Genomic DNA, 26,268 nt, shown 5'->3' on the forward strand with positions numbered 1-26,268 from the left:
ACTCCAGTGGAAAACTTTTTTTTTTTTTTTAAATCAACTGGTGCAAGAAAGTAAAACAGATTAGTAAATTACTTCTATTAAAAAATCTTAATCTTTCTAGTACTTTTTAGGGTCTATATACTACAGAGGAAATTGTTTTCTTTTTGGAACACAGTGCTCTCTGCTGACATCTCTGTCCATTTTAGGAACTGTCCAGAGCAGCATATGTTTGCTATGGGAATTTTCTCCTACTCTGGACAGTTCTAAAAATGGACAGAGATGTCAGCAGAGAGCACTGTGGTCATGATGTCAACAGTGAGCTCTGTGTTCCAAAAAGAAAACCCTTTCCTCCGTAGTATTCAGCAGCTAATAAGTACTGGAAGGATTAAGATTTTTTTACTAGAAGTAAATTACAAATTTGTTTAACTTTGTGGCACCAGTTGATTTAAAAAAAAAAAAAAAGTTTTCTACGGGAGTACCCCTTTAATATCAGACCCCTAAACCAGACTGCGATATTGATATCACACCCGAAGAACCTCTACATACCCTTACATCCCTGTGGATAGGGAATAAGTTAATTGTGGCTGGATTTCTCCTTTAAGCTCATTGCCTTGCATTTACAATCTTCCTTTTTCTCTCTCTACTATTTAGTTTTCTTTGGGATCTAAAAAGTTTTTGCCTAGTTTTTGCCTCCCTTTTTGTATCTAGTGGGCGGTTGGGATGTTGCATTGCAGGAGATAGGATGCTAAGAAGTGATGCTTGAATATTTGATGTATTGAGCCCAGGCCCGGCATTATCGCTGGTGCCGATGCCTGATACATCACGCTGTCACTCAGCCTATCACTAGCTTAGACAGGACATCACTGCGACCGGTGATTAGCTGAGCCGCAGTGTGACATGTCGAAAGCCAAAGGCAGGAAGGAGACCACTCCCGGAGGACAGGAGAGCGAAACCAGCGGCACAAGGGGAGCGGAGGGAGGTAAGTCAAAGTTTATTATTTTAATTGCAACATCCTGGGCATAATGGGAGACTAAGAAATGTTACTAAATAACCCCTTTAAACATACAGGACTATAGTGTCCAGGATCCCTTTTTGAATATTGGTACCACATTTGTTAAGCCCCGTTCTGTGGAACACTCCCTGTTATTATAGAATCTTTAAAGGGTACCTCTCATCAAATAAACTTTTGATATATTTTAGATTAATGAATGTTGAATAACTTTCCGATAGCATGTTAATGAAAAATATGCTTCTTTCTATTGTATTTTTCCTGATTAGTCCCGTCAGTAAGCATTTCTGACTCATGCTGGAGTCCTAAACACTCAGAGCTGCCAGCCTGCTTTGTTCACAGCCAAACAGGCTGTGAACAAAGCAGGCTGGCAGCTCTGAGTGTTCTCCTTTGTGAACAAAGCAGACTGGCAGCTCATAGTGTTTAGGACTCCAGCATGAGTCTGAAATGCTTGCTGCCAGGACTGGTAGGGAGACCCCTAGTGGTCATTTCTTCAAAGTGGAAAATGAAATAGAAAGAAGCATATTTTTTAATAACATGCAATTGTAAAGTTATTCTGCATACATTAATCTATAATATATCAAAAGTTTTTTTGATGAGAGGTACCCTTTAAAGGTGAACTCTGGTGGAAAACTTTTTTTTTTTATTAACTGGTGCTAGTAAGTTAAACAGATGCGTAAATTACTTCTAATTTTATTATCAAGTTTATTATCTTATAAACTTTATCAGTTTAAAGTTTATTATTATTTATGTAATTGAAGAATAGTTTTTGGTTCTTTACTTTCTGTGGCGATCATTCTCACTATTGCAATTTTTGCTACCTTTGTTTTTTTTTTTTTGCAGAATATTTTTTTCTCCTTTATGTTTTTCAATGCCTCCCTGCTACTTTCCTTTTCCAGTAGTCTGAACGCTTTCCTCTTATCATTTATCACACCCTTACAGTTTTAGTTAACCACATTGGTTTCCTCCTGTTTCTAACACCTTTACTCCCATAAAGTATGTGATGTTCACAAAATCTATTTAGGATGCTCTTGAAATAGTCCCATTTAGCTTGTGTACTTTTATTACTGAGGGCGCGGTCCCAATCTAGGTCACTAAGGTCCTCTCTAAGGCTAAGTTTCCACTTGGTTTTTTTCTGGCAGTTTTTGGAGATCTGCCGCTGCAGTTTTTGAGCCAAAGCCAGAAGTGTATTCAAAAGGAATAGGACATATAAAGGAAGAACTTACACTTCTCCTCCCTTATGGATCCACTTCTGACTTTGGCTCAAAAACTGCAGTGGCAGATATCCAAAAACTGCCAGAAAAAAAAACAAAGTGGAAACTTAGCCTTAGTTGGTAAAAAAAAAAAACTGGCCTTCCCAATGTTCAAAGGGAAACTCACAGCCAGTTTACCAGCACTAAACCCAATAAACAGGGTTATAGTGCGAATGAACCTGAGTAAAATAATGTATTATTTACAAAAATCAGTCCAGCTTCTACTGAGTTACAGGCGCCATTGCTAGTATGTAAATATGTCCATTTACACAATGAAGGCGGGAGACGGCTTTCTGAGCTTCCCTGCCTCCTTCCTCTCATATGCTGCTGATCTGTTGACGTAATGATGTGAGAGCATGTACCCACATGGGCACGCTGCTAGAATAGGCTCCACATCATTAGGCTCCACACAGTGGCATACCAAGGGGGGGGGGGGCGTTCCGTAGCGGGTGCCACTCACAAGGGGGGTGCGAGGGGTGGACTGACCGGTCGGGTTAAGGGCCCGCCGCCGCAACTGAGGATCTGGGACACTCGTGCACAGTTGATATCTACCGCCATATGGGTCTTGTATATAATCACTTATACAGATCCTGTATAGTATAGTGGTCTGTGTATAGTGGTTTTATTCAGTACAATATGGCAGTATTATACAGTTATTGTGTTTTGGTATATATTTACTCCTTGTATACCAGTATTATTGGTCATGGAAATTTACCTACGTTAAAGTGTTTCTTACCTATATAAATTTGAGTTTATTGTGTGAAGGATTTGGGTGGAATAGGGGCGTGGCAGAAGACTGACAAGCTACAGAGACTAGCAGGGGCCCTTGCCTTTTTTTGGTCCAGGGGCCCCGAGTGTTGTCAGTCCGCCCCTGGGGGGAGGGGAGGGAGGGTGTGTAATTAAGGGGGGGGAGGGGGTGTAATTAGAGGGGGGTGTAATTAAGGGGGGGTGACAAACAAAGGGTCCGCCCCGGGTGCCAAATGCTCTGGTTCCACATCATGAGGAGGGATGAGGAGGAAGCTGGTCCTGCTCTCTGCCAGTTTAGTGGGCACAGGCTCTCATGTCATTAGAAAATGAGAGTGAAGATTTATGCATACACAGATGATGGGCGGGCATATAGGAGCACAGAGTAATGTGGCAGGGAAGCTCAGAAAACCGGCTCCTGCCTCCATTGCATGAAGAGAAATATTTGCATACTAGCAACAGAGCCTGTAACTCAGAAATGGTGGGACTGTATTTGTAAGTAATATATGACTTTACTCATGTTCACCCACACTATAACCCTGTACATGCAGTTTAGTGCGGGTGAACTGGCTGTCAGTATCCCTTTAATGTTTTTGTACCCCCTCTAGTAGTTATCTTATTATAGTATAAATGGAAAATTATATTACGGTCACTATTTTTAAGGTGACTCCCTACCTCTACTTCGAATACTTTGGTGCCTCCCCTCTTGTTGGGTCCTATACTAGTTGTGAAAGGTAGTTGTCCTTTATTGTTGCCAAAACCTTGTTTCCTTTGTAGGACCTGCAGGTTTCCGCTTCCTAGGTTATGTCGGGGTAGTTAAAGCCCCTATAATAATGACTTCACCCTGCTTTGTCCCCTAACCTGTTTGTCTTATCATCAGGTTTTCTGCTGCTTCCGTTATACTTGGAGACTTATAACAATCCCTTATTACTTTTTTTTATATTCTTTCTCCCTCCCAGTAACTATGGTAATTGGGAGGGCACTGGAGAGTCGGTATGGTACTCAGGGATAAGGCACTGGGGAAGTCAGGTACAGGCGAAATGGTTCAGGAAGGGCCACTGGTTCTGGGTCAGCAATCAGGGTCAGGCACAGGGGAAACAGAGACAGGAGTCATTCAGAAGCAGGCGCTTCAACATACAGGGATATCCGGAACAGATACAGCACACCTTCTCTATGGATGTAATAAAACCACAATATTGCTCAGTGTCACGATGCCGGCTGGCAGGAGGTGGATCCTCTGTGCCAGAGAGGGATTGGCGTGGACCGTGCTAGTGGACCGGTTCTAAGCTACTACTGGTGTTCACCAGAGCCCGCCGCAAAGCGGGATGGTCTTGCTGCGGCGGTAGTAACCAGGTCGTATCCACTAGCAACGGCTCAACCTCTCTGACTGCTGAAGATAGGCGCGGTACAAGGGAGTAGACAAAAGCAAGGTCGGACGTAGCAGAAGGTCGGGGCAGGCAGCAAGGATCGTAGTCAGGGGCAACGGCAGGAGGTCTGGAACACAGGCTAGGAACACACAAGGGAACGCTTTCACTAGGCACAAGGGCAACAAGATCCGGCGAGGGAGTGCAGGGGAAGTGAGGTATACATAGGGAGTGCACAGGTGAAGACACTAATTGGAACCACTGCGCCAATCAGTGGCGCAGTGGCCCTTTAAATCGCAGAGACCCGGCGCGCGCGCGCCCTAGGGAGCGGGGCCGCGCGCGCCGGGACAGGACCGAGGGAGAGAGAGTCAGGTACGGAAGCCGGGGTGCGCATCGCGAGCGGGCGCCACCCGCATCGCGAATCGCATCCCGGCTGGAGGCGGTATCGCAGCGCACCCGGTCCGTGGATCTGACCGGGGCGCTGCCGTAGCGAGGATGTTGCGAGCGCTCCGGGGAGGAGCGGGGACCCGGAGCGCTCGGCGTAACAGTACCCCCCCCCTTGGGTCTCCCCCTCTTCTTAGAGCCTGAGAACCTGAGGACCAGACTTTTATCTAGGATATTGTCCTCAGGTTCCCAGGATCTCTCTTCAGGACCACAGCCCTCCCAGTCCACTAAAAAAAAAGTTTTTCCTCTGACCTTTTTGGAGGCCAGTATCTCCTTTACGGGGAAGATGTCTGAAGAACCGGAGACAGGAGTAGGAGAAATGAGTTTGGGAGAGAAACGGTTGATGATGAGTGGTTTGAGAAGAGAGACATGAAAGGCATTAGGAATACGAAGAGAAGGAGGAAGAAGAAGTTTGTAAGAGACAGGATTAATTTGGCACAAGATTTTGAAAGGACCAAGATAGCGTAGTCCCAATTTGTAGCTGGGAACACGGAAGCGGACATATTTAGCGGAGAGCCATACCTTGTCTCCGGGAGAAAAAATGGGGGGAGCTCTTCTTTTCTTATCAGCAAACTTCTTCATGCGTGATGAAGCCTGTAAGAGAGAATTTTGGGTCTCTTTCCATATGGTGGAAAGATCACGAGTTATTTCATCCACAGCGGGCAAACCAGAGGGCAAGGGAGTAGGGAGGGGGGGAAGAGGGTGACGGCCGTACACCACGAAAAATGGGGATTTGGAAGAAGATTCAGAGACTCTGAAGTTGTACGAGAATTCGGCCCATGGAAGAAGATCTGCCCAGTCATCCTGGCGGGAGGAAACAAAATGCCGTAAATAATCACCCAGGACCTGGTTAATTCTTTCTACTTGCCCATTGGATTGAGGATGATAAGCAGAAGAAAAGTTTAATTTAATCTTGAGTTGTTTACAGAGAGCCCTCCAGAATTTTGACACGAATTGGACGCCTCTATCCGAGACGATCTGCGTGGGCAACCCGTGAAGACGAAAAATGTGTACAAAAATTGTTTTGCCAACTGAGGCGCTGAAGGAAGACCAGGAAGAGGAATAAAATGTGCCATCTTGGAAAATCGATCAACGACCACCCAAACAACAGTGTTGCCACGGGATGGGGGTAAGTCAGTAATAAAGTCCATACCAATCAGAGACCAAGGCTGTTCGGGGACAGGCAGAGGATGAAGAAGACCAGCAGGCTTCTGGCGAGGAGTTTTATCCCGGGCACAGACAGTGCAGGCCCGCACAAAATCAACAACATCCGTTTCCAGAGTCGGCCACCAATAGAAACGAGAGATGAGTTGCAAGGATTTCTTGATGCCCGCATGGCCTGCGAGATGGGAGGAGTGACCCCATTTGAGGATTCCGAGGCGTTGGCGTGGAGAGACGAAGGTCTTCCCTGGAGGAGTTTGCCTGATGGAGGCTGGAGAAGTGGAGATCAGGCAGTCAGGAGGAATGATGTGTTGCGGAGAGAGCTCTACTTCCGAGGCATCCGAGGAACGAGAGAGAGCATCGGCCCTAATGTTCTTATCGGCAGGGCGAAAGTGAATTTCAAAATTAAACCGGGCAAAGAACAGAGACCACCTGGCCTGGCGAGGGTTCAGCCGTTGGGCAGACTGGAGATAGGAGAGATTCTTGTGATCGGTGTAAATAATAACCGGAAATTTTGATCCCTCCAGCAGATGCCTCCATTCCTCAAGTGCTAATTTAATGGCCAGTAGCTCTCGATCCCCGATGGAGTAGTTCCTCTCCGCCGGAGAGAAGGTCCTAGAAAAGAAACCACAAGTACCAGCATGCCCAGAAGAATTTTTTTGTAGAAGAACCGCTCCCGCTCCTACTGAGGAGGCATCAACCTCCAATAGGAAGGGTTTAGATGGGTCAGGTCTGGAGAGCACGGGAGCAGAAGAAAAGGCAGACTTGAGCCGTTTAAAGGCGTCTTCCGCTTGAGGAGGCCATGACTTAGGATTGGCATTCTTCTTGGTTAAAGCCACGATAGGAGCCACAATGGTGGAAAAATGTGGAATAAATTGTCTGTAATAATTGGCGAACCCCAAAAAACGTTGGATGGCACGGAGTCCGGAGGGGCGTGGCCAATCTAAGACGGCAGAGAGTTTGTCTGGATCCATTTGTAGTCCCTGGCCAGAGACCAAGTATCCTAGGAAAGGAAGAGATTGACATTCAAACAGACATTTCTCCATTTTGGCATAAAGTTGATTGTCTCGAAGTCTCTGAAGAACCATGCGGACATGCTGGCGGTGTTCTTCTAGGTTGGCAGAAAAAATCAGAATATCGTCCAGATACACAACAACACAGGAATATAAGAGATCACGAAAAATTTCATGAACAAAGTCTTGGAAGACGGCAGGGGCGTTGCACAGGCCAAAGGGCATGACCAGATACTCAAAGTGTCCATCTCTAGTGTTAAATGCCGTTTTCCATTCGTCCCCCTCCCTGATGCGGATGAGATTGTAAGCACCTCTTAAGTCCAGTTTGGTAAAGATGTGGGCACCTTGGAGGCGATCAAAGAGTTCCGAGATAAGAGGTAGAGGGTAGCGGTTCTTTACCGTGATTTTATTAAGTCCGCGGTAGTCAATGCAAGGACGTAAGGAGCCATCTTTTTTGGATACAAAGAAAAATCCAGCTACGGCAGGAGAGGAAGATTTGCGGATAAACCCCTTTTTTAAATTTTCCTGGATGTACTCGGACATAGCAAGAGTCTCTGGGGCGGACAGAGGATAAATTCTGCCCCGGGGTGGAGTAGTGCCCGGGAGGAGGTCAATAGGACAGTCATAAGGCCTGTGAGGAGGTAGAGTCTCAGCTTGTTTCTTGCAAAATACGTCAGCATAGTCCATATAGGCCTTAGGGAGACCGGTTACAGGGGGAACCACAGGGTCACGGCAGGGAGTACTGGGAACCGGTTTAAGGCAGTCCTTGAAACAAGAGGTACCCCAGCTCTTGATCTCTCCTGTGGACCAATCCAGGGTTGGGGAATGGCGTTGAAGCCACGGTAGTCCAAGGAGAATTTCGGAAGTGCAATTGGGGAGGACCAAGAACTCAATTTTTTCATGATGAGGTCCGATGCACATTAGAAGGGGCTCCGTGCGGTAACGTATGGTACAGTCCAATCTTTGATTGTTAACACAATTGATGTAGAGGGGTCTGGCGAGACTGGTTACCGGGATGTTGAACCTGTTGATGAGAGAGGCCAAAATAAAGTTTCCTGCAGATCCGGAATCCAAGAAGGCCATAGTAGAGAAGGAGAAGGTAGATGCAGATATCCGCACAGGCACAGTAAGACGTGGTGAAGCAGAGTTGACATCAAGGACTGTCTCACCTTTGTGCGGAGTCAGCGTGCGTCTTTCCAGGCGGGGAGGACGGATAGGACAATCCTTCAGGAAGTGTTCGGTACCGGCACAGTACAGGCAGAGATTCTCCATGCGGCGTCGTGTCCTCTCTTGAGGTGTCAGGCGAGACCGGTCAACTTGCATAGCCTCCACGGCGGGAGGCACAGGAACGGATTGCAGAGGACCAGAGGAGAGAGGAGCCGGGGAGAAAAAACGCCTCGTGCGAACAAAGTCCATATCCTGGCGGAGCTCCTGACGCCTTTCGGAAAAACGCATGTCAATGCGAGTGGCAAGATGAATGAGTTCATGTAGATTAGCAGGAATTTCTCGTGCGGCCAGAACATCTTTAATGTTGCTGGATAGGCCTTTTTTAAAGGTCGCGCAGAGGGCCTCATTATTCCAGGATAGTTCAGAAGCAAGAGTACGGAATTGTATGGCGTACTCGCCAACGGAAGAATTACCCTGGACCAGGTTCAGCAGGGCAGTCTCAGCAGAAGAGGCTCGGGCAGGTTCCTCAAAGACACTACGAATTTCCGAGAAGAAGGAGTGTACAGAGGCAGTGACGGGGTCATTGCGGTCCCAGAGCGGTGTGGCCCATGACAGAGCTTTTCCAGACAGAAGGCTGACTACGAAAGCAGGGAACATTGTGAAAGAAAGCCACGGCAAAACTTAGAGTCCCCATCAAATTTATCCGGCAAGGATAGTCGTAGGCCTGAAGCGGCCACTCGCTGCGGAGGAGGTGCAGGAGCTGGCGGAGGAGATGATTGCTGAAGCTGTGGTAGTAGCTGCTGTAGCATCACGGTCAGTTGAGACAGCTGGTGGCCTTGTTGCTCTATCTGTTGTGACTGCTGGGCGACCACCGTGGTGAGGTCGGCGACAACTGGCAGAGGTACTTCAGCGGAATCCATGGCCGGATCTACTGTCACGATGCCGGCTGGCAGGAGGTGGATCCTCTGTGCCAGAGAGGGATTGGCGTGGACCGTGCTAGTGGACCGGTTCTAAGCTACTACTGGTGTTCACCAGAGCCCGCCGCAAAGCGGGATGGTCTTGCTGCGGCGGTAGTAACCAGGTCGTATCCACTAGCAACGGCTCAACCTCTCTGACTGCTGAAGATAGGCGCGGTACAAGGGAGTAGACAAAAGCAAGGTCGGACGTAGCAGAAGGTCGGGGCAGGCAGCAAGGATCGTAGTCAGGGGCAACGGCAGGAGGTCTGGAACACAGGCTAGGAACACACAAGGGAACGCTTTCACTAGGCACAAGGGCAACAAGATCCGGCGAGGGAGTGCAGGGGAAGTGAGGTATACATAGGGAGTGCACAGGTGAAGACACTAATTGGAACCACTGCGCCAATCAGTGGCGCAGTGGCCCTTTAAATCGCAGAGACCCGGCGCGCGCGCCCCCTAGGGAGCGGGGCCGCGCGCGCCGGGACAGGACCGAGGGAGAGCGAGTCAGGTACGGAAGCCGGGGTGCGCATTGCGAGCAGGCGCCACCCGCATCGCGAATCGCATCCCGGCTGGAGGCGGTATCGCAGCGCACCCGGTCCGTGGATCTGACCGGGGCGCTGCCGTAGCGAGGATGTTGCGAGCGCTCCGGGGAGGAGCGGGGACCCGGAGCGCTCGGCGTAACACTCAGGCACAGAATGCTGGGCCTTAACCACTTAAGGACTCAGGGTTTTTCCGTTTTTGCACTTTCGTTTTTTCCCCCTTTCAATTTTCCACCTAAAAATCCATATTATGGCTTATTTTTTGCATCGCCAATTCTACTTTGCAGTGACATTAGTCATTTTACCCAAAAATGCACGGCGAAACGGAAAAAAAATCATTGTGCGACAAAATCGAAAAAAACCCGCCATTTTGTAACTTTTGGGTGTTTCCGTTTCTACGCAGTGCATATTTCGGTAAAAATTACACCTTATTATTCTGTAGGTCCATACGGTTAAAATGATACCCTACTTATATAAGTTTGATTTTGTCGCACTTCTGGAAAAAATCATAACTACATGCAGGAAAATTTATATGTTTAATAATGTCATGTTCTGACCCCTATAACTTTTTTATTTTTCCATGTACCGGGCGGTATGAGGACTTATTTTTTGCGCCGTGATCTGAAGTTTTTATCGGTATGATTTATGTTTTGATCTGACTTTTTGATCACTTTTTATTAATTTTTTTAATGGTATAAAAAGTGACCAAAATACGCTTTTTTTGACTTTGGAATTTTTTAGCGCGTACGCCATTGACCGTGCAGTTTAATTAATGATATATTTTTATAGTTCGGACATTTACGCACGCGGCGATACCAGATATGTTTATTTTATTTTTTACACTGTTTTATTTTTTTTATGGGAAAAGGGGGGTGATTCAAACTTTTATTAGGGAAGGGGTTAAATGACCTTAACACTTTTTTTTTACATTTTTTTGCAGTGTTATAGGTCCCATATGGACCTATAACACTGCACACACTGATCTCTCATCCTGATCACAGGCGTGTATTAACACGCCTGTGATCAGCATTATCGGCGCTTGACTGCTCCTGCCTGGATCTCAGGCACGGAGCAGTCATTCGTCGATCGGACACCGAGGAGGAAGGTAAGGTCCCTCCCGGTGTCCGGTCAGCTGTTCGGGACGCCGCGATTTCACCGCGGCGGTCCCGAACAGCCCGACTGAGCAGCAGGGTCACTTTCAGTTTCACTTTAGAAGCGGCGGTCAATCTGCACCAGTTGATTTAAAAAAAAAAAAAAAAAAAGTTTTTCACCGGAGTACCCCTTTAACCCCTTAAGGACGCAGACCATTTTCACCTCTGGAACTAAGCCGTTTTTTGCACATCTGACCACTGTCACTTTAAACATTAATAACTCTGCGATGCTTTTGCTTATCATTCTGATTCAGAGATTGTTTTTTCGTGACATAGTGGTAAATTTTTGTGGTACCTTTCTTGGTGAAAAATCCCCAAATTTTATGAAAAATTAGAAAATTTTGCATTTTTCTAACTTTGAAGCTATCTGCATGTTAGGAACATGGATATTCAAAATAATTTTTTTTCTGGTTCACATATACAATATGTCTACTTTATGTTTCCATCATAAAGTTGACATGTTTTTACTTTTGGAAGACACCAGAGGCTTCAAAGTTCAGCAGCAATTTTCAAATTTTTCACAAAATTTTCAAACTCGCTATTTTTCAGGGACCAGTTCAGGTTTGAAGTGGATTTGAAGGGTCTCCATATTAAAAATGCCCCATAAATGACCACATTATGAAAACTGCACCCCCCAAAGTATTCAAAATGACATTCAGTAAGTGTTTTAACCCTTTAGGTGTTTCACAGGAAAAGCAGCAAAGTGAAGGAGAAAATTCAAAATCTTCATTTTTTTACACTCGCATGTTCTTATATACCAAATTTTTTAGTTTTGCAAGGGGTAAAAGGAGATCATTTTTACTTGTATTTGTACCCCAATTTCTCTTGAGTAAGCACATACCTCATATGTCTATGTAAATTGTTCGGCGGGCACAGTAGAGGGCTCAGAAGCAAAGGAGCGACAAGGAGGTTTTGGAGAGAACATTTTTCTGAAATGGTTTTTGGGGGGCATGTCACCTTTAGGAAGCCCCTGTGGTGCCAGAACAGCAAAAAAAATAAAAAATATTCCCCTTGTTACGTTCCTTGAGGGGTGTAGTTTCCAAAAGGGGGTCACATGTGGGTGGTTTTTGTTTTAGGTTTATGTCTGAAATGCTGCAACTATTGGCCACCCCTGTGCAAATCACCAATTTAGGCCTCAGGTGCTCTCTAACTCCTTAGCCATGTTGTGCACCCACAGAACACTTTACAGCCACACATGGGGTATTTCTGTATTCAAGAGAAAATGCTTTACACATTTTGGGGGTCTTTTTCTCCTTTTATTTCTTGTGAAACTTAAAAGTATGGGGCTACACCAACATGTTAGTGTAGAAAATGTATATTTTTTTTTACACTAACATGCATATGTAGCCCACATTTTTTTGTATTTTTTATAAGAGGTAAAAGGAGAAAAAGCCCCACAAAATTGTGAAGCAATTTCTCCCGAGTATAGAAATACCCCTTATGTGGCCCTAAACTGTTGCCAGGCAAATGCAACAGGGCTCAGGAGTGAGAGAGCGCTATGCACATTTGAGGCCTAAATTTGTGATTTTCATAGGGGTGGCTGATAGTTGCAGAGTTTTACTTACATGCGGTGTAAACCTTCCCCTATTGAAGTGTTTCCCAACCTGGGTGCCTCCACCTGTTGCAAAACTGTGACGGCCAGCATGTTGGTAGTTGTAGTTTTGCAACAGCTGGAGGCAGCCTGGTTGGGAAACACTGCCCTACTGTGTTGATCCAGAGGAAGGCAAAAAAAAAACCTTGAGGCGGATGCCGATTTGCCCCCAGGGGGAAAATTCCTTCCCGACTCATGGCAATCAGAATGAATCCCTGGATCAACGTTCTTGAGACTTTTTTTGGGATTATTACAACCAGGGACTGGAAAGTCCCTGTGTTGCCAATGCATCGGAAAAGCACTGTACATAGCCGTGGTCCCAAGCTCCTGTACAACGTCACCAATGCATTGGAAAAGAACAAAAGCGCTGTACAACGCCGCATGGCTCATGTACAAAGCGCAGATAATTTGGGGAAAGATAAAAATGGGGAAAATGTTTAATTTAGTACTCCATAGATGTGCTATACGCCTTGAAGCATTCCTTGATGCAGAGGCCTGGTTTTTCAGGACAGGTGTCACACTGGAAAGTGGTGTCCTTTCTTCTCCCTTTTTTAGAACAGACTCGGCATCTTTTCTGGGACTGTGACGATTTTCCAGTTTGTGGGACCTGTCCTGGAAAATGTTGCCCTGGTACAATACGGGCACCTTCAGTTGCAGAGGTACTTGGACCCGCTCTGTCCTGGTCGCCAAAGATCAGGGCCTTGATCACTACCTCCTGAAAATGAAGGAATGTTCCCCTATTGCCTGCGCTCCGAAATAGTACAAAAGCGTTGTACAATGCCGTCTGGACCATGTACACCGCTACTTTTTTGTACCACTTTTTGGTTTTGCGCATGGCGCTATATGGTTTGAGGACTTGATCTCAGAGATCAACTCCTCCCATATACTGATTGTACTCCAGGACACAATCCGGTTTGAGGACCGGTGTTGCAGTACCTCGTACAGTGATAGGGGTGCTGCCATTACTGTGAATGGTGGTCAGCATAAGGACATCCCTCTTGTCCTTATATCTGACCAGCAATATATTGTCACTAGTAAGGGCCCTACTTTCACCCCTAGGGATTGGCATTTTTATAGGATGTTTTGGAAGGCCTCTCTGATTTTTCCGCACAGTGCCACAAGCAACAGTGGCTCTGGCGGAAAGAGACTTGAAGAGGGGGATGCTTGTATAAAAGTTATCCACATATAAGTGGTAACCTTTATCAAGTAGTGGGTACATAAGTTCCCACACAATTTTCCCAACTCCCAGGATGGGGGGACATTCTGGGGGTTCAATGTGGGAATCCTTCCCTTCGTATACCCTAAATCTGTAAGTGTACCCTGAGGTACTCTCACAGAGCTTGTATAATTTCACGCCATACCTTGCTCTTTTACTGGGAATGTACTGGCGGAAATGGAGCCGTCCTTTCAAACTAATAAGGGACTCATCAATGATATATTTTTGGGGGACATAGGCCTCTGCAAATTTAGTGGTAAAATGATCTATGACCGGCCGTATTTTGAACAGGCGGTCATAGGTGGGATCATCTCTAGGCAGACATGTTGCATTATCTGCATAATGCAAACATTTCTGGATAGCTTCAAAGCGTTCCCTTTTCATGGCCATACCGTACAGTGGGGGGTAAAGAACATCCCTACTCCAGTATTGGCGAATGCTAGGTTTTTTCACTAGGCCCATATGCAGAACAAGGCCCCAAAATGTCCGCATCTCATCTGCATTGACAGGGGTCCCTCTGTCGGGCCTAGGCAAAAAACTGTTAGGGTTCTGGGTCAAATATTGTTGGGCGTAAAGATTAGTTTGCGCCACCATCAAATTGACAAAGTCCTCACTGAAAAAGAACGTAAAAAAGTCTATTTCAGTGAGGCCTGTTGTGTCAAATTGGATTCCTGGGTCTCCCACAAACCCAGGAATCCGTGGCTCATAATGGTCCGGAACTAGGGTCCAGACGGGGTGATCTATAAGGGGGACAGGGTCACTAGTATGGGGGACAGGGGAACTAGCACTAGGAAGAGGGACGCTAGTTTGGGGGGCTATTGGCATTGTCCTGCGGTGCTGCCTTCTAGGGGGTTCATCATCACTGGATGATGAGGGGGAAGACGAAGACATAAGGAAAGAGGGGTCTTCGTCTTCTCCATCACTCGAGGATTCGGTGTCGGAGGCAAAAAAAGGCATATGCCTCCTCCACCGAATATACCCTCTTAGCCATGGGGGGACGGGGGGCTGGCAGGGGCGGATATGTATAAGGGTGTGTGTGTTTTTTACTTTAACTTTATTTCAAAGTGTAGCGTAGTGTTGTGTTTTTTTTACAGTGACAGTAAAAAACGCAAAAAAAAAAAAGAAAAGCTGATTGCTGATCAGTAAAGTGCTTCACTGATCAGCGGCAGCAAGATGCTGGAGTAAAAAAAAACCTACAGAAGAAGCTGATCAGTGAAAGATTATTGATCAGCAATCACAGTCCGGCTGCGCAGCACCAAACAGTTGCTGGTGCCACGGACCACAGATGCAAAAAAAAAAAAAAAAAAAGCTAAAAGGAAAAAAATGGGGGGGGGGGGGGGGGGACGCTAAAGGAAAAAAATAAAAAGGGAAAAACGCAAAAAAGAGAAAAAATGGGGGGAAAAAAGCCTAAACCCCCAAAAAACAGGGGTGAGGCAGCAGCACCCTAAAGTACTGTCTGGGTCAGGCAGATGACCCAGACAGTGCAGGGGGTGAAGCTGTTCTCCCTCCCTAAGCTCTCCCTGTCTCCTGCTGCAACCTGTCCCTCACCACTCACCAACGATCGCGGCGCACTGCAGGTCCCAGCAAGCCCGCAGCAGGTCGGGGTCCCGTCACTCCGCTCACTGACCCGAACTGAAGTGAGTGGGCAGAGCGGGGTGACAGAAATTCATATTCCCCGCCGCTGCAGTGATTGGACGGCAGATCGCGCCGTCCAATCACATCCATCGGGAGGTGGCACCCATGCCACCTCCCTCCTGGACCGCAAGGGTGATTGGCGCTGTGTCATACAGCATCATTCACCTTTATCTTCCGGGTCTGCGGGTCTCCAGAGACCCGAATGGCCGGAAGATCTGTGATTCGCTGGTAAGAATTTACTAGCCAATCACGGTCATCGCCGATATGGGGGGTCTTAGGACCCCCCTGGGCGATATGCCGGGATGGCTGCTGTTAGATAACAGCAGCCATCCCGGCCAGATCACCGCTACCGGTGACGCGGCGCTCCCGGAACCCCGCGACGTACATGTACGTCGCCGCACGCCAAGTAACACTTCGCGGCGCCGTACATGTACGTCGCTCGTCGTGAAGGGGTTAAAGGAGTACTCCAGGAAAGAAAAAAAAATTCAATTTAACTGATGCCAAAAAGTTAAAATCGGTACTCCAGTGGAAAACAATTAATTTTTTTTTTTTTAATCAACTGGTTCCAGAAAGTTAAACAGATTTGTAAATTACTTCTATTTAAAAATCTTAATCCTTCCAGTACTTATCAGCTGCTGTATGCTCCAGAGGAAGTTCTTTTTGAATTTCTTTTCTGTCTGACCACAGTGCTCTCTGCTGACACCTGTCCATGTCAGGAACTGTCCAGAGCAGGAGAGGTTTGCTATGGGAATTTGCTCCTGCTCTGGACAGTTCCTGACATGGACAGAGGTGTCAGCAGAGAGCACTGTGGTCAGACAGAAATATTTCAGAAAAAAACTTTCACCTTATTGCTTGGAAAATATCATAGAAAAAAAAGGAGGATTAGATATGTGACTATTATTGTATTTATTCCTCCTTCCTCTATACAAATACTTCCTATCCTTTTTAGCTACGATGTTCTCTGCTCTGGTTATTAACCCTAGTGGGTAATCCCTATTCAACAAACCGGCTGTTATAATTTTGCACTCCTAAAGACATCACTCATTCAAAGGAACATTGAGGGAGATTTATCAAAGCCTGTCTATATGAAAAGTTGCTGACTTGCTCATAGTAACCAACCAGATCGCTTCTTTTATTTTACAGATGCTTTTAAAAAAAATTAAATTAGCGATCTGATTGGTTGCTATGGGCAACTCAGCAACTTTTCCTCTGGACAGGTTTTGATAAATCTCCCCCATGATCTTTAAGCCCTCACATATTCCCTAACTACTAAGTTCTTAAGATGTCTAGGGGCGGAGTACCCCTTTATCTCCTATGCAAAGGATGGGGATAAGATGTCTGATCGCAGGAGTCCTGCCGCTGGGAACCCCCGGGATCTCCTGCACACTACCCCGACATTCCGAACTTTTCGCTCCAAACAGTGGGTTTGGGGCCGTGGTGATGACATCACGATGTGTCTGACCACAGTACTCTATGCTGACACCTCTGTCCATGTCAGGAACTGTACAGAGCAGGAGAGGTTTGCTTGCTATGGGGATTTGCTCCTACAGTTCCCGACATGGACAGAGGTGTCAGCAGAGAGTACTGTGGTCAGACACATCGTGATGTCATGACCACGGCCCCAAACCCACCGTTTGGAATGAAAAGTTTAGAAGGTCGGGGTAGTGTGCAGGAGATTGTGGGGGTTCCCAGCGGTGGGACCCTGCGATCAGACATCTTATTCCCCATCTTTTGGATAGGGAATAAGATCTCTAGGGGAGGGGTGTATCCCTTTAATAGTATGCTTTTCACGTCGGCTGTCTGCGTGTAGCTGAGAATTGCCCGAGATGGGTTTCCTGTACAGTCCTGTCTGAATAGAGCCCAAGATGGGATCAGAGAAAAAAATGACGTCAAGAAAAACCATCTTAGATTTACGAAAATGTACAGGTTAAAGTAAGCATATCTGGATTGTGATTAACTGAACAAAACACGTAATTATGATTTTTGTTTTTCATTCCTTTATTCCAAAGGCCATGACTTTTTTTTTTTTGCCTCCTTTCTCTGTCAGCCTCCATAGATGCAGCATTCGCTATTGAATGGGGCATCCAAGGGGATCAAGTTCCAGGATCAGAGTTATCTCCGATCCCTGCAGTTGTAGCATTAGCGCAGATGTGTGCATAGCCATGCCCATAGTGCCATGTTGTGGATACCACTAAGATCCATTGATGTGCAGCATAAAGCACCAAACCAGTGATCGATATATCCAGAATCATTCATGGAGGGGTTAAATACAATTATACCATTTGGGGCTTTTCTCTTAGTTGTTGACCATCAGTGAAGTTCACAGTAATTCTCTTAATATGTAGGGACACACGGAATCTTTTACAAGAGCTGCTTACACCTTTACTCTGCGAGATAAGCTCAAATAGGTGAACACTTATAAAATCTCTTCACACCTTTACCACCTATTTTACCAGAAACACAAAAATACCATTGACTAAAATAAGCCACTAAACTACTTGATGTGATAGATAAGAAAACATCACACATGGAATAAATCTAAACTTCAAGAAAATAACAAATCAAGTTTCTTGTAATTTCCAAATATTAATGTCCTACCATTATACACCTCATTGGCTTCTTTATTAGGTACACCTTGCTAGTACCGGGTCTGACCCCCTATTCATTTAAAGAGTACCTGTCGTCAAACCATATTTTCTAAATATTTCCTAACTACTCAAAACACCCCTCCTGCCCTTAAAAAAAATTCCGAGCTTTAAAGAGCTCTGTATCATACTTTTCCCTTTTGATCACATTGTCTGAGCTCCCAGCAGGAGAAAGTGGGCGTTCCCCAGCAGGCGTGACATCACTGAAGCCTGCGAGAGCTGTGCCTCACCATGCCCCGTATGCACTACCTGAGTTTGGACTTCTGCAAGTCTGGGTGGAGGCCAAACTAACTGCTTGACTTCTGCTTGAGAACAGAACAGAGCCACCTAGTGGCCGTTTTTTCAATCATATTATAAACATATAAAAAGGTTAAGAATTTTAACAGCAAGTAAATATACTGCTCAAAAAAATAAAGCGAACACAGGTCAAATCACACTTCTGTGAAATCATCATCAGGAAGCAACACTGATTGACAATCAATTTCATATGCTGTTGTGCAAATGGAACAGACAACAGGTGGAAATTAAAGGCAATTAGCAAGACACCCCAATAAAGGAGTGGTTCTGCAGGTGGTGACCACAGACCACTTCTCAGTTCCTATGCTTCCTGGCTGATGTTTTGGTCACTTTTGAATGCTGGCGGTGCCTTCACTCTAATGGTAGCATGAGACAGAGTCTTCAACCCACACAAGTGGCTCAGGTAGTGCAGCTCATCCAGGATGGCACATCAATGCGAGCTGTGACAAGAAGGTTTGCTGTGTCTGTCAGCGTAGTGTCCAGAGCATGGAGGCGATACCAGGAGACAGGCCAGTACAGGAGGCTGTGGAGGGCAACAACCCAGCAGCAGGACTGCTACCTTCACCTTTGTGCAAGGAGGAGCACTGCCAAAGCCCTGCAAAATGACCTCCAGCAGGACACAAATGTGCATGTGTCCACTCAAACGGTCAGAAACAGACTCCATGAGGGTGGTATGAGGGCCTGACATCCACAGCCCAACCCCGTGAAGGACGTTTGGTATTTGCCAGAGAACATCAAAGATTGGCAAATTCACCACTGGTGCCCTGTGCTATTCACAGATGAAAGCAGGTTCACACTGAGCATATGTGACAGAGTCTGGAGATGCCGTGGAGAACGTTCTGCTGCATCCAACATCCTCCAGCATGACCGGTTTGGCGGTGGGTCAGTAATGGTGTGGGGTGGCATTTCTTTGGGGGGCCGCACCGCACAGCCCTCCATGTGCTTGCCAGAGGTAGCCTGACTGCCATTAGGTACCGAGATGAGATCCTCAGACCCCTTGTGAGACCATATGCTGGTGCGGTTGGCCCTGGGTTCCTCCTAATGCAAGACAATGCTAGACCTTATGTGGCTGGAGTGTGTCAGCAGTTCCTGCAAGAGGAAGGCATTGATGCTATGGACTGGCCCGCCCGTTCCCCAGACCTGAATCCGATTGAGCACATCTGGGACATCATGTCTCGCTCCATCCACCAATGCCACATTGCACCACAGACTGTCCAGGAGTTGGCGGAGGCTTTAGTCCAGGTCTGGGAGGACATCCCTCAGGAGACCATCCGCCACCTCATCAGGAGCATGCCCAGGCGTTGTAGGGAGGTCATACGGGCACGTGGAGGCCACACACACTACTGAGCCTCATTGTAGCTTGTTTTAAGGACATTACATCAAAGTTGGATCAGCCTGTAGTGGGGTTTTCCACTTTGATTTTGAGTGTGACTCCATATCCAGACCTCCATTAGTAGATAAATTGGATTTCCATTGATAATTTTTGTCTGATTTTTTTTAGTACATTCAACTATATAAAGACGAAAGTATTTCATACGATTAGTTCATTCATTCAGATCTAGGATGTGTTATCTTAGTGTTCCCAGCAGTGTAACATAGTGTCTATAATAACATAAGGAACAATATATTAAAAGTTTAGTTTAGTGACAGGTACTCGAAATTCCTCAGGTCATACTTTTTACAAGGTGCTGGAAACATTCCTCAGAGATTTTGGTCTATATGGACATGATGACATCACACAGTTCCTGCAGATTTGTCAGCTGCACATCCATGATGAAAATCTTCTGTTCCACCACATCCCAGCGATGATCTATTGGATGAGATCTGGTGACTGTGGAGGCCATTGGAGTCCAGTGACCTCATTGTCCTGTATGAGATGTCATGTGACATGGGGCATTATTCTACTGGAAGAATCATCAGAAGATGGGTCCACTGTGGTCATGAGGGGGATGAACATGTCAGTAACAATACTCAGGTATGCTGTCACATTTAACTCTTTCTCAATAGGTACTAGGGGGCCCAAAGTGTGCCAAGAAAATGTCCCCCACACCATTACACCAGAGTGAACCGCTGATACAGAAGATCTAACATCTTATCCACTATCCTTTTGGATACGGGATAAGATGTTTGGGGTGGAGTAACCCTTTAAAAGGACCACTCTAATGTTAAAGGGGTTCTCCGGTGCTTAGACATCTTATCCCCTATCCAAAGGATAGGGGATAAGATGCCTGGTCGCGGGGGTCCCGCCGCTGGGGACCCCCGGGATCTTTTACGCGGCACCCCGTTTATAATCAGTCCCCGAAGCGTGTTCGCTCCGGGTCTGATTACCGGCGACCACAGGGCCGACGGCGTGTGACGTCACGCTCCGCCCCTCAATGCAAGCCTATGGGAGGGGGCGTGACAGCTATCATGCCCCCTCCCGTAGGCTTGCATTGAGGGGCAGAGCGTGACGTCACATGGGGGGGAAGCGTCACGTCACGCGCCGTCGGCCCTGTGGTCGCCGGTAACCAGACCCAGAGCAAACACGCTCCGGGGACTGATTATAAACGGGGTGCCGCGTGCAAGATCACGGGGGTCCCCAGCGGCGGGACTCCCGCGATCAGGCATCTTATCCCCTATCCTTTGGATAGGGGATAAGATGTCTATGCACCGGAGAACCCCTTTAAACCCCGCTATGAAACTTATTCCATTTAAAACAAAAATAAAGTTTTAAAAAGCAAATGTATTATTTACTAAATAGGCTGTATTTTTATTTCAAGCATAATACTTTTATATGCATTTTATGTCCCCAGTATAACAAAATGATTTTTCCATTTATAAAACTTCTCCATTCTGCATTTTTTTTTACATTTTCAGTTTTATTTCTTCACTATTCACATTAGGAAATCTTCATCTGAACCCGTCCTGCTTTGGTTGTAAAGGACACTGGTTTACCTATAGAATAAATAAGAAATATACATATACTTATCATCATAGACATATCTGTATCAATGCATCTGTTTAGACTCATGTGGTCCTTTTCAAAATTAAGTTTTAAGTATTTTATGCTGCCTGAACCACAGGCAGCCTAGTTGGAAATAAGGAGAGATCAATCGATGTGGGTGGGGCTGGGTTCAATGACTCATGTGACCTAATTCTGCAAATCTTTACACACATTTGTGCTGCAGATCTATTCGTATTCCTAATTCACTAACAGAAATGTATAGTCTGCCATGTAACAAACAGAAAAAAGCTGCGGCCTGATAACTCATATTATACTGCCCCCTAGAGAGACTGAGTGACCGTGTGCTAAAAGGGAACCTGTCATTACTTTCATATTGAACCAAGGGGTACCCCAATGGCACGACTAATTGGGGGAACTGTTCTGGAACTATATTAGTAATGGATGCACTTTGAAAGTAAAAGGAGGTGATTGAGTAAGAAGATTAGCGGAGTGTTCCTGGCAGAGAACCCCCTTGAGATACGTCAGGTGGATCAGAGATGGAGAAGAAATATAGGTGTTTATTAGGAGATACAAGTAGGGACAACGTATTTCTGGAGGACTAATCGCTCTGGGGATGGGCACTGGGGAAGACAAGGCAACAAAAGTTCAGAGAGGAGATAAGGGTAGAAGGGAGACAAAAGGAGGAGAAAATACTACTTTCTAGGTGCTCTATGGAAAGGCAGAGTAGGTGTCAGGTGCTCTATGGGGGGTAAAAAGTAGCTGATAGCAGGGCTGATAGGAGCCACCAAAAAATAAAACAAAACTGAAGCAGATGCCTGAGTGACAAGAGTCTGTATTAACTAATAAACAATGTCCTTCATTATATAATAAACAACTGGCTGAGGGGCATTTCCTGTGTCTAGAAGAGACCAGGACACACTCGGCAGTGGGGAATGGCATACGGCAGGGGATCATAGAAACATAGAATGTGTTGATAGATATAAACCATTTGGCCCATCTAGTCTGTCCAATAATCTGAATACTAGCAATAGTCCATGGCCCTATCTTATATGAAGGATAGCCTTATGCTTATCCCATGCATGCTTAAACTCCTTCACTGTATTTGCAGCGACCACTTCTGCAGGAAGGCTATTCCACGCATCCACTACTCTCTCAGTAAATTAATACTTCCTCATATTACTGCAGAAACCTTTGCCCCTCTAATTTAAAGCAATGTCTTCTTGTGGTAGTTTATCCTCTTTTAAATATGCTCTCCTCCTTTACCGTGTTGATTCCCTTTATGTATTTAAAAGTCTCTATCATATCCCCTCTTCTTTCTTCCAAGCTATACATGTTAAGGTCCTTTAACCTTTCCTGGTAAGTTTTATCCTGCAATCCATGTACTAGTTTAGTATCTGAACTCTCTCTAGAGTATCTATATACTTCTATAGATATGGCCTCCAGTACTGCGCACAATACTCCAAGTGAGGTCTCACCAGTGTGCTTTACAGCGGCATGAGCACTTCTCTCTTTCTACTGCTTATACCTCTCCCTATACATCCAAGCATTCTGCTAGCATTTCCTACTGCTCTATTACATTGTCTTCCTACCTTTAAGTCTTCTGAAATAATTACTCCTAAACCCCTCAGATACTGAGGTCAGGACTGAGTCACATATTCTATATTCTGCCCGAGGGTTTTTACGCCCCAGGTGCATTATCTTGCACTTATCCACATTAAATTTCAGTTGCCAGAGTTCTGACCATTCTTCTAGTTTTCCTAAATCCTTTTCCATTTGGTGTATCCCTCCACGAACATCAACCCTGCAACATATCTTTGTGTCATCAGCAAAAAGACATACCTTACCATCGAGACCTTCTGTAATATCACTAATTAAGATATTAAACAAGATTGGTCCCAGTAAAGATCCCTGAGGTCCCCACTGGTAACAAGACCTTGCTCTGAATATACTCCATTGACTACGACCCTCTGTTGTCTGTCACTCAGCCACTGCCTAATCCACTCAACCATATGGGAGTGCAAGCTCAACGACTGTAGTTTATTGATAAGTTTCCTGTATGGGACAGTGTCAAAAGCCTTACTAAAATCTAGATATGCGATGTCTACTGCTCCTCCGCCATCTATTTTAGTCACCCAGTCAAAAATAAATAAATCAATAAGATTTGTTTGACATGATCTCCCTGAAGTAAATCCATGTTTTTCATCTTGCAATCCATGGGATTTTAGAGGTTCCACAAGCCTATCCTTTAGTATGGTTTCCATTAATTTCCCCACTATTGATGTCAGACTTACTGGCCTATAGTTGCTTGATTTCTCCCTACTACCTTTCTAGTGAAAGGACATGACATTTGCTAATTTCCAATCTTCCGGGAAGACTCCTGCTACCAGTGATTGGTTAAATAAATCTGTTACTGGTTTTGCTAGCTCACCACTAAGCTTTTTCAATAATTTTGGGTGTATTCCATCAGGCCCCTGTGACTTATTTGTCTTCACTTTAGACAGCAAATGTAGAACCTCTTCCTCTGTAAAGACACATGCATGAAACGATTCATTAGTCTTCCTCCCTAATGGAGGTCCTTTTCCTTCTTTTTCATCTGTAAAAATTGAACAGAGGTATTCATTAAAGCAGTCGGCCAGCCCTTTATTCTCTTCTACATACCTTCCTTCCTTTGTTTTCAATTTAGTTATTCCTTGTTTTAATTTCCTTTTTTCATTTATATATCTGAAGAACGCCTTATCCCCTATCCCCGTCTTTCAGACTGAGCTAGTTTTTCTACTGCCTGAGCTTTAGAAGTTCTTATAGCTTGCTTGGCCTTTCTGCCTAATCTTGTAGATTTCCCTATTTTCATTGCTCAGTTTTATTTTTTTTTTAATAATTACTAAAGGTTAGCTTTTTGTTTAAGATTTTGGCCACTTCTGCTGAGTACATTAGTGGTCTCTTCCTTTTTTTACATTTACTGACAAGTCTAATGCAATTTTTTGTTGCCTTCAATAATGTGTCTTTTAAGTTGTCCCATTTCTCCTGGACTCCATGTAATCCGTTCCAGTCTGATAGGGACTCATTTATGACTAATCTCATTTTAAAAAGTCTGTTTTTCTAAAAATCTAAAACTTTTGTTTTTGTACGGTGTGACTCCTTCACTGTTCTTATATTAAACCCCACTGACTGGTGATCACTAGATCCCAAGCTTTCGCCTACAATTAATCCTATACCAAATCCCCATTTGTGAATACCAAATCCAAAATGGCCTTCCTCCGGGTTGGCTCCTCAACCACTTGTTATAGAGATAATCCCAGTTGGGGATTTAGAATATTTGTACTCCTGACAGAACTAGCTATTTTGGTTTTCCAGTTTATATCCGGAAGATGGAAGTCTCCCATAGCGATAACTTCTCCTTTCATTGTCATTTTAGCTATTTCCTCAACTAGTAGATCATCTGATCAGCAACAGATAAAGACAGGTTTATTTTCTTTATCATTCCACCCTGAGCTCTTTATATGTAAAATTACCTCTCCGGTAAAAGGGAAGTTAGAACACTTAATTCACAGATAACATTTCTAACTTTCAGGAGAGGAAAGAAACCATATGGACTTACCTATATACAGGGGAATACATGGAGTTAAATCATCAAATGTAATAACCAGGGAATACTGAGAATCAAGGACTGAAGTCAACTCCACAGTTGTGAGGTCCTTAGAGAATGTGAAATTCACTTTATTACCAAGATAACACACTCCAGTAATGTATAGTGCCGTCACATCACCAGTGAGGATGGGATCAAACCTCAAAGAATTCTCTGTAATTCTAGATTAGAAAAAAAAAATAAAAAAAAAATAAAAATGTAAATAAAATAAATTAAAAAAAGTCAGACTAAAATGTTATAACAATGAATATAGTAAGTACATGGTCACCTGACCACCATCCAAGTGTGACCTTGTGTGACACCCTAAAGAATGTGGTGGCCCAGAATTATTGACCAAGGGGCAGAGGATCCTTGTTCCCAGAGATCTCTATAATCCTATTTATATGTATCATTTAGCAATGTGCCTTAAAGGGGTACTCCAGTGGAAAACAATCTTCATCCTTCCAGTACTTATCAGCTGCTGTATGCTACAGAGGAAGTTGTAATTCTTTGCCTGTCTGACCACTGTGCTCTCTGCTGACACCTCTGTCCATGTCAGGAACTGTCCAGAGTACAAACAAATACCCATAGCAAACCTCTCCTGCTGTGGTCAGACTTAAAAGAACTCCAGAAAGAAATACAACTCCCTCTGTAGTATACAGCAGCTAATAAGTATTAGAAGGATTAAGATTTTTAAATAGAAGTAATTTACAAATCTGTTTAAAGGGGTACTCCGGTGCTTATACATCTTATCCCCTATCCAAAGGATAGGAGATAACATGCCTGATCGCGGGAGTCCCGCCGCTGGGGACCCCCGTGATCTTGCACGCTTCACCCAGTTTGTAATCAGTCCTTGGAGCGTGTTCGCTCCGCCCCTCAATGCAAGCCTACGGGAGGGGGCATGATAGCTGTCACGTCCCCTCCCATAGGTTTGCATTGAGGGGAGGAGCGTGACATCACACGGGGGCGGGAAGTCACACGCCGCCCTGTAGTCGCCGGTAATCAGTCCTGGAGCGAACACGCTCTGGGGACTGATTACAAATGGGGTGCCGCGTGCAAGATCACGGGCGTCCCCAGCGGCGGGACTCCCGCGATCAGGCATCTTATCCCCTATCCTTTGGACAGGGGATAAGATGTCTAAGCACCGGAGTACCCCTTTAACTTTTTAGCACCAGGTCATTTAAAAAAATATATATATATGTTTTCCACCGGAGTACCCCTTAAAATTCCAGCAATGTGCACCAAAAATCTGTGGCAAATTGGCAAAATGTGGCTAAAATACCTAGTCCGACCCTGGAAGTAACACACCAAGAGTCAGAAGTGATACATTTGCTGTTTTCGAAGTATTTAATCTTAACAATATTAAGGGAGATCTGAGGTGTATAACACCGCAGGATGGGCGAGATCCGCAGGATAGGGGATAAGTGTCTGATCGCATGGGTCCTAGCGTTCGGACTTCCCATGATCCAGACATTGCCGCGGCTGTGCACGGATATTGCGTGTGTCGTCGACCTCGCAGAGGTCGACGACACATGCAT

The 26,268-nt window shown here is 45.3% G+C and overlaps 1 protein-coding gene across 4 annotated transcripts in view; it reads right to left on the bottom strand.

The window, feature by feature from the left end:
- Window positions 1-20,887: 20,887 nt before the first annotated feature.
- PGGHG (protein-glucosylgalactosylhydroxylysine glucosidase) overlaps window positions 20,888-26,268 on the bottom strand; it is a 49,059-nt gene continuing 43,678 nt past the window's right edge. For 3 of the 4 annotated variants that reach the window (XM_056527505.1, XM_056527506.1, XM_056527508.1), the window contains exons 13-15: window positions 24,704-24,912; window positions 23,537-23,629; window positions 20,888-21,098 (exon numbers count right to left, since the gene is read on the bottom strand). In XM_056527505.1, the coding sequence (XP_056383480.1) occupies window positions 21,043-21,098; window positions 23,537-23,629; window positions 24,704-24,912 (358 nt within the window). In that variant the 3' untranslated portion in view covers window positions 20,888-21,042. The remainder of the gene's footprint in view (window positions 21,099-23,536; window positions 23,630-24,703; window positions 24,913-26,268) is intronic. The other variant, XM_056527507.1, reaches the window with a different exon arrangement.

This window comes from Hyla sarda, chromosome 6 (assembly GCF_029499605.1).
Source record: "Hyla sarda isolate aHylSar1 chromosome 6, aHylSar1.hap1, whole genome shotgun sequence".
Taxonomy (NCBI): domain Eukaryota; kingdom Metazoa; phylum Chordata; class Amphibia; order Anura; family Hylidae; genus Hyla; species Hyla sarda.